Source organism: Barbus barbus (assembly GCF_936440315.1).
Source record: "Barbus barbus genome assembly, chromosome: 31".
Taxonomy (NCBI): Eukaryota; Metazoa; Chordata; class Actinopteri; order Cypriniformes; family Cyprinidae; genus Barbus; species Barbus barbus.
In genome coordinates this window covers 2,992,661-3,005,745 of record NC_136759.1, presented here as the reverse complement: position 1 = coordinate 3,005,745, position 13,085 = coordinate 2,992,661, and the positions used below count along the sequence as shown (strand labels likewise).

At 40.6% G+C, this 13,085-nt stretch overlaps 1 protein-coding gene across 1 annotated transcript; it reads left to right on the top strand.

Annotated features, from left to right (window-relative positions):
• Window positions 1-6,919: 6,919 nt before the first annotated feature.
• LOC306850927 (uncharacterized protein) lies at window positions 6,920-12,848 on the top strand. The gene is made up of 3 exons (XM_079386900.1): window positions 6,920-7,017; window positions 10,807-11,031; window positions 11,137-12,848. Exons 2-3 carry the CDS (start codon window positions 10,947-10,949, stop codon window positions 12,156-12,158), a joined length of 1,107 nt encoding a protein of 368 aa, XP_079243026.1. The 5' UTR covers window positions 6,920-7,017; window positions 10,807-10,946; the 3' UTR covers window positions 12,159-12,848.
• The last annotated feature ends 237 nt before the right edge of the window (window positions 12,849-13,085 follow it).

Sequence of the window (13,085 nt, the reverse complement as noted above, 5' to 3'; positions counted from 1 at the left end):
TCATGTAGCACAATATTGAATATTATGGCAAAGGTGTTTGCAAATGTTTGGCTTTGAGATGTGTTTGTGATATTTTGAATGCAGTGCTTCTTTTGCAAGAGATGTGAGGCACTTTGCATTTTGTGTGTGCATTTCTTGTATTTGAGTGTACAATTTTTTTAAATGTGTGTAAGCAACTAAAAAAAAACTGCAGATTCATAACTGCAAAACATAATTTCTTTATTTTAGACTGGATAGAAGTAAAACCGCAAAGAAACGAGCTGAATGAAGTGGAGGAGGAACATTTTAAAATCAAAACTTCAAGAAAAAATGCCAAACAGCTGCACACCTGCTCCCAGTGTGGAAAGAGTTTCAGAGAAACAGGAGTCCTTAAGAGACACATGAGAATCCACACTGGAGAGAAACCATACACATGCCCTCAGTGTGGAAAGAGTTACACTGCAGCAGAAAACCTCCGTAAACATCTGCTCTTTCACTCTGGAGAAAAGCCTTTTAGCTGTGATCAGTGTGATAAAAAGTTTATTTCATCATCAAGTCTAAAAACACACATGAAAATGCATTCAGGTGAGAAACCTTATGAGTGTTCTTTCTGTGGAAAGAGTTTTTCATGGCTGGCCAGTTATAAAAAGCACCGGAAAATACATGAAGAAGCGAGAGATCACGTGTGTTGTGAGTGTGGGAAGAGCTTTACTGCAGCTGACCGTCTGAAACGGCACCGAAGGATTCATACTGGAGAAAAACCATACAAGTGCTCATATTGTGACAAGAGTTTCATTCAGTCTGGAGACCTGAAAAAGCATGAGCGAGTTCATACTGGAGAGAAGCCGTATCACTGTACTCAGTGTGGAAAGAGTTTTGCTGATGCATCAAGTCTCAGTTATCATCTGCTCTGTCACTCTGGAGAAAAGCTATTTAGCTGTGATCAGTGTGATAAAAAGTTCATTTCCTCATCAAATCTAAAAAGTCACCTGACAGTTCATTCAGATGAGAAGCCTCATGTGTGTTCTTACTGTGGAAAGAGTTTTTCAAGGCTAGATGTTTGTAAACAGCACCAGAAAACACATGAAGAAGTGAGAGATCATGTGTGTTGTGAGTGTGGGAAGAGATTTACTACAGCTGGCGATCTAAAACGGCACCAAATGACTCATACTGGAGAAAAACCTTACAAGTGCTCATATTGTGACAAGAGTTTCATTCATTCTGGAAACCTGAAAGTTCACGAGCGAGTTCATACTGGAGAGAAGCCGTATCTCTGCACTCAGTGTGGGAAGAGTTTCAGTCACTCAGTAACTCTAGTGACTCATATTAAAAAGCATTGTTCTGTGTCCGAGTGAACAAATGGTTTCTCACATTCAATATTTCAAGTAAATGAAGTGAGATTCAGATACTGTGAATATGAGGTTAGCTTAAAAAAAAAAATTATGCTGTGAAATCCCACAAGATTTTCTGGAGATTTTTAATTTTTTTGGAAGCATGTTTTTTATTCTTTGAGTGATTGTCTGCTCATAAAGACATTGACAAAGAAACACCCAACTTAAACTGGAAAAATATTTAACAAAAGATGTTTATAGTGCTGTCAAACGATTCATCAAAATTAATCGCATCCAAAAATTTGTTTACGTAATATGTGTGTGTGCTGCATACAGAGGCGTCAATTCAAACATTCACTCAGATATTAAATAGATTTATATATAATAAAAAATTATATTAATATATACATGTAAATATTTTCAAATATATACTGTATATGTGCGTGTGCTTATATATACATAATAAATATACACAGTACACACACATGTATTATGTAAACAAAAACTTTTAATTTGGATGCGATTAATTTCCAGCACTTATTATATATATATATATATATATATATATATATATATATATATATATATATATATATATATATATATACAACATAAAAATTGCTCTGTATAATGATGTAAATAAAATTTCCATTTTACTGACATCTCTGTGTGATTTTTATTTATGTGTTTGTCCATTATAGTATTTTGGATATGTTCAGTAATATATTTTATTTGTGATGATTCTGTAGTTTGTCTCAGTCTGTTGACACACAATGAAATGTGTTTAATGTGTCAGTTTAAAGAAGATCTCAAACATCATCATAATGAATGAGGTGAAAACAGGGAGCTATTGGCTAAAAACAGCAGCTCATTTGATGATAGTCTTTTTGTCAGGAGAGATTATTCTGTTTAAATTCCTTGAAAATAATGTACAGTAAAATATACACTGTATAAAATCATTATGTCTATGCAAAACCCTCATAAAATTTTAATATTGAACAAAGAGGAGAGAGCAAAAAAAAAACACAGACTTCAAAATGAGAATTTGTCAAGAAAAATGTTTAGCGCTTGCACCACGACTATGAAAAGCTATGATCAATTTAGCTCCCAAATTATGATTCACCATGGCAACAGCACCCAACAAAAAGATGCCTGCATACTTGGAGTCAATGCTTAACTTTAATTCTTAATCACTGTTATAATATCAAAGGTAAAAACTGGTGGAACGGTAAGTTATTGAAAGACTATTAATTTTCATAGTATCCCACAGGCAAAATAAAAAAAATAAAAAAACAGCTAAACATGAAATATAAAAACATAATTCAATCAGGTAAACCTACATCATCAGGTGCTCTACATACCCCATGTTATATGGAAAACGTCTTAGGTTACGTATGTAACCCCAGTTCCTCGAAGGAACGAGACGCTTTGGGGAACGCCTTCAGCGTGACCGGCTCTGAATACAAATGAAATCTGTCCAATGGATGGCGGGACATCACGGGCGAAGGTGACGTAATGATCAGCTGGCATAAAAGCACGTGCGGTGAAACCGGCGTCAGCTTCTAAATTGAAGCAAGCGCTGGCAGGGATGCCGGAAGTGTGGCCTCGCGACGCAGCGTCTCGTTCCTTCGAGGAACTGGGGTTACATACGTTACATCTTCAGGAACTCGAGCTGTGTCTGGAAACGCTTTGGGGAACGAGATACCCACGGCACCAGACTTCCCAATCCCTGCCCTGTGTGTATCCGTACGGAGAACATCTAGGGCGAGAGAACGGAAGAGCCTGGAGTGGCTCACATGTCCAAGCCATAGAACCAGGGTCATCAGGGGCGTAGACCACCCCGCAGCGTTGCAGATGTCCTGATTGGGACACCTGCGAGAAAGGCCTTGGAGGCCGCCACACTTCTCGTGGAATGAGCCTTGACTCCCATCGGCGAGGGGAGGTCAGAGGACTCATAGGCCAATGAATGGCATTGACAATCCACTGCTGAGGGTCTGCCTGAAGCGGGAAGACCTCTCTTAGGGGGACTATAGCAAATCAGCAATTGGTCCGCCCTTCTCCACATGGCAGCTCTGTGGACGTATGCATCCAGTGCTTGCACTGGACATATACGGTTAAGCTTTAGCTGGTCAGGCTCCCGAAAGGGAGGAGGACTAAAGGCCTGCAGTACGACAGGCTGTGGTGTGACCGAAGGAACTTCACAAAGTCCAAGTGAGAAGTCCAAGTGCAAATCCAAGTGCAAATCCCCAACTCTCTTCAGAGATGAAATCGCCAGAAGACACACGGTCTTCAGGGCGATCTGAGATCTCCTCAATAGGCTCGAATGGAGGCCTACAGAGAGCATCAATACCACAGCCAAGTCCCAAGGGGGGGACCCGGGACCATACTGGAGGCCTTAGCCTCAGTGCACCGTGGAGGAAACGTGTACTAGGAAACGTGTACTCCGTCCCGTCGCACTCTCTCCAGAACTCCAGGGAGCAGAGCAATCGGGGGAAAGGCGTACAGACGAAGCCTCGGCCACATCTGTACCATGGCATCCAGCCCCAACGGAGCTGGATGAAGTAGAGAGTACCAGAGGGGACATTGCGCTGTCTCCTGAGTAGCGAAGAGGTCCACCTGAGCCTGGCCAAACACTCTCCAGATCTGCTTCAACACCTCGGTGTGAAGCATCCATTCCCCGGGCAAGAGCCCCTGTCTTGACATGGTGTCTGCTCCCACATTGTGATGCTAACTCAGATGCTCAGAAGGGAGCGGCATGCTCAAGGTGACCCTCTAAGTTGAGGGGAACAATGCCAGCTCGACCAACAGGAGAGCCGGGAGGGAGCAGCATGCTCATAGGTGACCCTCTACAGTGAGGGGAGCGATACTAGCTCTACCAAGGCAGAGCTCTGGAGAGCGGAGAAATTAACTCTCAGCATGAGAGGGAACTCAGACGCTCAGAAGGGAGCGGCATGCTCAAAGTTGACCCTCTAAGTTGAGGGGAGCAATGCCAGCTCGACCAACAAGGAGAGCTCGGCCTATAGCCCACACAAGGATCTGGTGCGCCAGCCTGTACAGGGGGCGCGACCGCAGACCTCCTAGGTGGTTGATATAAGAGAGCACCGATGTGTTGTCGGAGCGAACTAACATATGGCAACCTCTTAGGTCTGGGAGAAAGTATTTCAGAGTCTGAAACACGGCCAGCATCTCGAGCCTGAGCACGTGCCAAGCGAGATGATGACCCCTCCACAGAACGTGGGCAGGGTGGCCACTCATGACCGCTCCCCAACCGGTGAGGGATGCGTCCGTCGCTAGCGTACGCGCCGACACAGAGCTCCCAGCACCGGGCCCTGGGACAAGAGCCAAGGTTGTCTCCACATCTCTAAGGCACGTAGGTATGGCCGCGTGACCTTGATCATGCGAAGTGGGTTTCCCCTCGGGGAGAACCCCTTGGTCTTGAGCCACCACTGTAGGGGTCTCATGTACAGCAGGCCAAAGGTATCACGTTGGACGCAGCTGCCACCAGATCCAGCAGTATCTGAAACTGCTTGACAGTGAGTGACTGGCCTTCTTTCACCCTCCTGACTTTCGTGAGGATTGACTCGATCTGAGCAGGAGACATACATGCCTGCACCGTGGTCGAATCCCACACCACTCCCAGATAAGTGGCTCTCTGTAATGGAGAAAGCACACTTTTCTTGGGGTTCAGTCTTAACCCCAACACTTTTAAGTGAGCGAGAACAACATCTCAGTGTTGAGCCGCCCTCCGCTCTGATTGAGCGAGCATCAACCAATAGTCGATGTAATTGAGTATGCGGACGCCCCGTAGCCGCAGCGGAGCTAACGCGGTGCCCACACACTCGTAAAAGTGCGGGGTGAGAGTGCTAGGCCAAAGGGAAGTACTCGATATTGGTAAGCTTTGCCCCCGAAAGCAAACCTCAGGAACGTCCTGTGAGTGGGAAGGATGGAGACGTGGAAGTATGCGTCTTTTAGATCTACGTGACAAACCAGTCATCAGACTTGATCTGAGACACTTAACTGAGCATCTTGAACTTCAGTCAGCTGACTGAGCGGCTCAATTGATGCAGATCTTAAATGGGATGCAATCCTCCATCCTCCTTGGAACTATGAAGTACCGGCTGTAGAACCCGGACTCTCTTCCGTGAGGAGGACCACCTCGATGGCCTCCTACCTTAAGAGAGTATCTACCTCTTGTTCCATTACCAGAGCCTGCTCGGGACCCACGATCAACCTGTGGCTCTTCTGAGACACTATTGAGCCTTCAGCTCATCTGGATTGTTGGATCCAATGTTTCTCATCTTTCTCTTGAAAATATCCCACAGATTCCATATAAGGTTCAGGTTAAGCATGCTGGCAATCAAGCACAGTAATATCATGGTCAGCAAACCACTTGGAAGTGGTTTTGGCTCTGTGTGCAGTTGCTAAAGTCCTGCTGGAAAAGGAAATCAGCATCTCCATAAAGCTTGTCAGCAGATGGAAGCATGAAGTGCTCCAAAATCACAAATGATTCATACTGGAGAAAAACCTTACAAGTGCTCATATTGTGACAAGAGTTTCATTGAGTCTGGAAACCTGAAAAAGCATGAGCGAGTTCATACTGGAGAGAAGCCGTATCTCTGTACTCAGTGTGGGAAGAGTTTCAGTCACTCAGTAACTCTAGTGTCTCATATTAAAAAGCATTGTCCTGTGTCCGAGTGAACAAATGTCTTCTACCAATTCAATATTTCAAGTAAATATTGCGAGATTCAGATACAGAAAATATGAGATCAGCTCAAATGATTAGTTTTGGTGTGAAATGTCACAAGATTTGAGATGGTTTTTTATGTTTTGTTGGAGAACAGCTAAAGTATTTAGTCACTTTAGTCTTTTATTAGTTGATTGAATGTCTGCTCATTAAGACATGGACAAAGAAACACTCAAATAACCTGTACGATTTCATAACAAAACCCAACAAGCAGTCATTTTTTTAGTATATGAAACAATTCCCTCAATGAGTTTCTGACTTTTTTATTGCGTAAGATATATATTTTTAAATGCAATATTATTATTTCTGTACGATGATGCAAATAAAATGTCCATTTCCTTGACATCTGATTATCTGTGATTTTTATTGATGTTAGTCCATTAGAGTATTTAGTTGTTCAGTAATAGATTTTATTTGTGTTGATCCTGTAGTATGTCTCAGTCTGTTGACACACAATGAAATGTGTTTAATGTGTCAGTTTACTGAAGATCTCAGACATCATCATCATAATGAATGAGGAGAAAAGTGTTTTTCTTAGCAGCTCAGTTAAACACGATAATAGACTCAGACTATCAGCAAGGAGTGTCATTATCAGGAGAGATTATTCAGTGTAAATGAAGTGAACATAAGTATTTGCTTTTAGAAGATCTTTTTCCAGTTTGTTTCTTTAATGCTAGTCAAAAGCAGGATATCATCTGGCATTAACAGGCTGGAAAAAGACTATGATCACTGTGGGTTAACTAGGAATCACGCTTAATCAGGACACATCCTGACCTAACAGACTAAAGATATGTTTGTATTAGGCTACCAGCATTTTCCATTAGATGGCAGCAGTACACTAAAGAGTTTGCCATAAAACCAAAGAGGAACAAATGGAGCATGCGCAGAAGAGAGTAACGTGAAAGACGAGTGCTGAATATTTTAATGGACTAAAAGCGACACTGTTGTCGATCATAAACGAAGGTCAGTCTTGGAATATTTTCGTCTGTATGTGAGAGATGTTCACTCTTTACAAAGTCTGCATGTTTTGATTTATTATTAATTATAGTGTAATATATTGGTAGATTCCTGTGATCACTTCTGTGTGATGAAGATTTATTTTCTAATGTACCTATTTATTTATTTATAACTACAGTCAATTTATAATTATTCAGTCTGTTCATGTTGTGTGTATCTCTAAAAAATAATCTCCACTTTTCCTCGGTTAGTAAAGCACCTTCCACAACAATTCACCTATAAATAAAAAACATGGTAACATGAAAACATGATTTTTGAAAAAAAAAACTTTTTTTTTGCAGACAAACTCTTCATATATAGTAGAGTTGTACTCCTAGCAAGCTTACTTAACGTGCATTAAAAATGCATTGAATTGCATTGAATTGCATTTTTATATATTTTTAAAAGGTAAACTAAAAGTACTTTGGCAATAAATATATGCTTAGTTGTGCTTTTAAGAAATATGCTAAAACACAGGCATAACTTTTGTGAAATTTTAGTGTACTTAAAGAAATCACACTTATTTTACTCTTACTTAAAGTACATTTTATGTTTACTTTGTGTAAGAATATACTAATGATAAAATGATACAGTGGCTATAAAGTATATGTATCTTATTTATAAACCATACACCTACGGCAATGCATTTGAAATATTTATGAAATGAACGTGCTTCAGTCTGCTTTTCAAAAGGAAGTTGAAAAACATTTTTAACATTTTAATCTATTTTATAAAGTATATTAATTAATTCACACATGAATATATTATAACTACAAAATATGCAAATTAATTCTTATATTGTACTTATATTATAAATATAATTTTGTCAACTATACCTTAAGCATACTTTTTTACAGTTTTACTTGTTTGTGCTTGTAAAAGAATACTGTTTTGTAAAACAATTCAAATACATTTTAATTTCACTTTTAAATACATAACATATAACATTATTTGTAATAGGCTACTATTTAACTGTACTTTCCACAAGCATTTCAACATCGTACTATTTAAAGTGCATTATAAATGGGGGAAGTCGTGGCCTAATGGTTAGAGAGTCGGACTTGTAATCCAAAGGTTGCGGGTTCGAGTCTCGGGCCGGCAGGGATTGTAGGTGGGGGGAGTGAATGTCCAGCGCTCTCTCCACCCTCAATACCACGACTGAGGTGCCCTTGAGCAAGGCACCGAACCCCCAACTGCTCCCCGGGCGCCGCAGCATAAATGACTGCCCACTGCTCCGGGTGTGTGTTCACGGTGTGTGTGTGTTCACTGCTGTGTGTGTGTGTGTGTTCACTGTGTGTGTGTGTGTGTTCACTGCTGTGTGTGTGCACGTTGGATGGGTTAAATGCAGAGCACGAATTCCGAGTATGGGTCACCATACTTGGCTGAATGTCACTTCACTTTTAAAATAAATAGTTTTTTTTCCCCCCAAAGATATGCTTAAAATCCCTATTTATTTACTTGTCTATGTATCTAAATTCAAAGAAGCTCAAAGTACCGCGTGATGCCCAAAAACAAACCTCACTGGCTTTTGTGGAAGTTTGGTGTGCTTGCGTAACACATGTAACAAAACCTGATTGGTTCTTGCATTTACTAGTTCAGTGGCCTGTTGCATGAAGTGAATTGAAGTGACATACTGCCAAGTATGGTGACCCATACTCGGAATTCGTGCTCTGCATTTAATAATAATAATAATAATAATAAGTTTTATTTATATAGCGCCTTTCCAGTGCTCAAGGACACTTCACAATGTACATTTAACAAAGAAGAGACAATTCACGTAGGCATAGATGGATAACAATAAGTATAGATACAGTAAAGGAGCATTATATGGACAGGGCAACATACCGATAAAGAGTCAAGCATAACAAAAATACAAATACAAAGCAGAGCAGACTGAAGCGACAAAGCATGAAAAGAACAAGTTCATTAGACAAAGCATGGTATCAGTAATCAAAGGTATAGCATTCAGAAAACAAGTGAGTTTTGAGTAGTGATTTAAATTCTGAGATATTGTTAATACAGCAAAGTGAGCGAGGGAGGGAATTCCAGAGTTTGGGTGCAATAATACTGAATGATCTGCCCCCCATTGAAGAAAGGCGGTGCCGAGGGACAACGAGAAGGCCAGAGTCAGAGGAACGTAGTGAACGAGTCGGGGTGTAGGGGACAAGCAAATTACACAGATAAGGGGGAGCTAAGCCATGCAAGGATTTAAAAGCGAGCAGGAGAATTTTGAATTTAATACGGTAGGTAACTGGGAGCCAGTGGAGATCATACAAAATTGGGGTGATGTGAGCAGAACGTTTGGTATGAGTGAGTATTCTAGCAGCAGAGTTTTGAATGTATTGTAATCTAGAGATGGAGCTGGCAGGTAAACCAATGAAGAGGGCATTACAGTAATCAAGACGGGATGAAACAAATGCATGGATAATCGTTTCAGCATCTATGGTACTGAGGAAAGGACGGAGTTGGGCAATGCGGCGTACATGAAAGAATGCAGATTTAGTGATGAAGTTAATATGAGACTGAAAGGAGAGTGTGGAGTCAAAGATTACACCTAAATTTTTAACAATACTGGAAGATTTGATGGGAGAGCCTGCAATCTCACAGGTGAAATTGGTAGAAACACTGCTGGTAAGTGTAGGAGTTCCAATAAAAATGATCTCAGTTTTGTTTGTGTTAAGTTGCAGAAAATTTAAATTAAGCCAATCTTTTATGTCTTTCACACAAGCAGAGATTTTATCAATTTGGGCAGGTAGAACAGGTGTACAGATAGAGTAAAGTTGAATGTCATCAGCGTAAAAATGATAATTAAGACCATGACGTTGTAAAATCTGACCAAGTGGTATTATGTAAATTGTGAATAATAATGGGCCAAGAACGGACCCCTGGGGAACACCTCGCTTCAGGGGGACAGCGGGCGATCGAAAATCCTTAACGGAAATGTAGAATTGTCTGTCAGAGAAATAGGAAAGAAACCAGGAAAGAGCAGTACCAGAGATACCCAGATCAGAGAGACGAGAAATAAGTAATTCATGGGAAACGGTATCGAAGGCAGAACTGAGGTCGAGTAACAGAAGTATAGACAGAGAACCAGAGTCACCAGAAAGCAGTAGATCATTCACTACCCATCCATCCCATTTAACCCATCCATCGTGCACACACACAGCAGTGAACACACACACACCGTGAACATACACCCGGAGCAGTGGGCAGCCATTTATGCTGCAGCGCCCGGGGAGCAGTTGGGGGTTCGGTGCCTTGCTCAAGGGCACCTCAGTCGTGGTATTGAGGGTGGAGAGAGCGCTGGACATTCACTCCCCCCACCTACAATCCCTGCCGGCCCGAGACTCGAACCCGCAACCTTTGGATTACGAGTCCGACTCTCTAACCATTAGGCCACGACTTCCCCTCGTGCTAGTTGAAGCTAGTTGAACAAACTCTAAGTTGCAGAGTAGATTTAGAATTGACAAAACCAAACAAATCCAACCTGATTTAGACCAGGTTCACCGGGCTCACAAAGCTCGATATAAATGTTCTCTGTCAACTCAGAGTTTGAATCAGTGTTTGTGATCAACTCTGGAGTGTGTGCACCTGAAAGTGTGACACGTGCAGCAAACAAAAAAGCCAGAAACGTGGAGAGCATCAGCAAAGCGTCAGTTAGATTCACTTCTCGTGAGAGTCAGCACAATTCACTTTTCTGCTGAAGATTAAGAGATGTCGTTATTAAAAGCAGTACGTTGTTTTTGATTTCTCCAGATCTGGTCCTGTGGGTCTCAGTATCAGTGATCAGTGAAGTCCCTCCCACAACAATTCACCTATAAATACTGGAGGATATTCACATCATCCTACAAGAGAAGAACAAACTCCAGCAGCTGAAATCTGTCTGACTGTTAAAGATGGAGTTTATTAAAGAGGAGACTGAAGACATGAGTGATCCAGAACCATCCAGAATAAAACAAGAAGATACTGAGCAACAAACAGGTTGGTGTCCGTTCATGATTCTTCATTATTGACTTCTGAGAAACATTAATGTAACAAAGATCCAGTTCACTTGATTTTAACCATACAATTTTATTTTGATTTTAGTCTGGATTGAAGTAAAACAGCAAAGAGTGAAGCTGAATGAAGTTGAAAAGGAACACTATAAAATAAAAAAATCAAGAAAAAAATCCAAACAGCCGCACACCTGCTCTCAGTGTGGAAAGAGTTTTGCTGGAGCATCAGGTCTCAGTTATCATCTGCTCATTCACTCTGGAGAAAAGCCTTTTAGCTGTGATCAGTGTGGTAAAAAGTTTATTTCATCATCACAACTAAAACAACACCTGAAAGTTCATTCAGGTGAGAAACCCCATGTGTGTTCTTTCTGTGGAAAGAGGTTTTCACGACTGAGGAATTGTAAACAGCATCAGGAAACACATGAAGAAGTGAGAGATCACGTGTGTTGTGAGTGTGGGAAGAGATTTACTACAGCTGGCCATCTGAAACGGCACCAAAGAGTTCATACCGGAGAAAAACCTCACAAGTGCTCATATTGTGACAAGAGTTTCACCGAGTCTGGACACCTGAAAAAGCATGAGCGAGTTCATACTGGAGAGAAGCCGTATCTCTGTACTCAGTGTGGAGAGAGATTTGCTGGAGCATCACGTCTCAGTTATCATCTGCTCATTCACTCTGGAAAAAAGCCTTTTAGCTGTGATCAGTGTGGTAAAAAGTTTATTTCATCGTCACGTCTAAAAAGTCACATGACAGTTCATTCAGATGAGAAGCCTCATGTGTGTTCTTTCTGTGGAAAGAGTTTTTCAAGGCTATATGTTTGTAAACAGCACCAGAAAACACATGAAGAAGTGAGAGATCACGTGTGTTGTGAGTGTGGGAAGAGATTTACTACAGCTGGCGATCTGAAACGGCACCAAAGAATTCATACTGGAGAAAAACCTCACAAGTGCTCATATTGTGACAAGAGTTTCCCTGTGTCTGGAAATCTGAAAAGGCATGAGCGAGTTCATACTGGAGAGAAGCCGTATCTCTGCACTCAGTGTGGAGAGAGATTCAATCACTCAGTATCTCTAGTGACTCATATTAAAAAGCATTGTCCTGTGTCCGAGTGAACAAATGTTTTCTACAGACTCAATATTTCAAGTAAATAATGTGAGATTCAGATTCTGTAAATGTGCAATTAACTCTTTAAGCTAATTTAGCTGTGAAATGCCACAAGGTTTAAGTGAATGTTTTTTCTGTGTTGATGGAGAATAGCACAGGTATTTAGTCACTTTAATCACTTTGTTTTTTTTTTATCATTTAATTCAATGCCTCCTCAATTTCTGAGAAGCCGTATCTCTGTACTCAGTGTGGGAAGAGTTTCAGGAACTCTAGTGTCTCATATTAAAAAGCATTTTTCTGTGTCCGAGTGAACAAATGTCTTCTACCAATTCAATATTTCAAGTAAATATTGTGAGATTCAGATACAGAAAATATGAGATCAGCACAAATGATTAGTTTTGGTGTGAAATGTCACAAGATTTGAGATGTTTTTTATGTTTTGTTGGAGAACAGCTAAAGTATTTAGTCACTTTAGTCTTTTATTCGTTGATTGAATGTCTGCTCATTAAGACATGGACAAAGAAACACTCAAATAACCTGTACGATTTCATAACAAAACCCAACAAGCAGTCATTTTTTTAGTATATGAAACAATTCCCTCAATGAGTTTCTGACTTTTTTATTGCGTAAGATATATATTTTTAAATGCAATATTATTATTTCTGTACGATGATGCAAATAAAATGTCCATTTCCTTGACATCTGATTATCTGTGATTTTTATTGATGTTAGTCCATTAGAGTATTTAGTTGTTCAGTAATAGATTTTATTTGTGTTGATCCTGTAGTATGTCTCAGTCTGTTGACACACAATGAAATGTGTTTAATGTGTCAGTTTACTGAAGATCTCAGACATCATCATCATAATGAATGAGGAGAAAAGTGTTTTTCTTAGCAGCTCAGTTAAACACGATAATAGACTCAGACTATCAGCAA

Bases quoted from the DNA above. Each gene is read 5' to 3' on its own strand.
- LOC306850927 (XM_079386900.1), top strand. From the start codon at position 10,947: ATGGAGTTTATTAAAGAGGAGACTGAAGACATGAGTGATCCAGAACCA. The intron at 11,032-11,136 runs GTTGGTGTCCGT...TTTTGATTTTAG, and splicing joins AGATACTGAGCAACAAACAG to TCTGGATTGAAGTAAAACAG.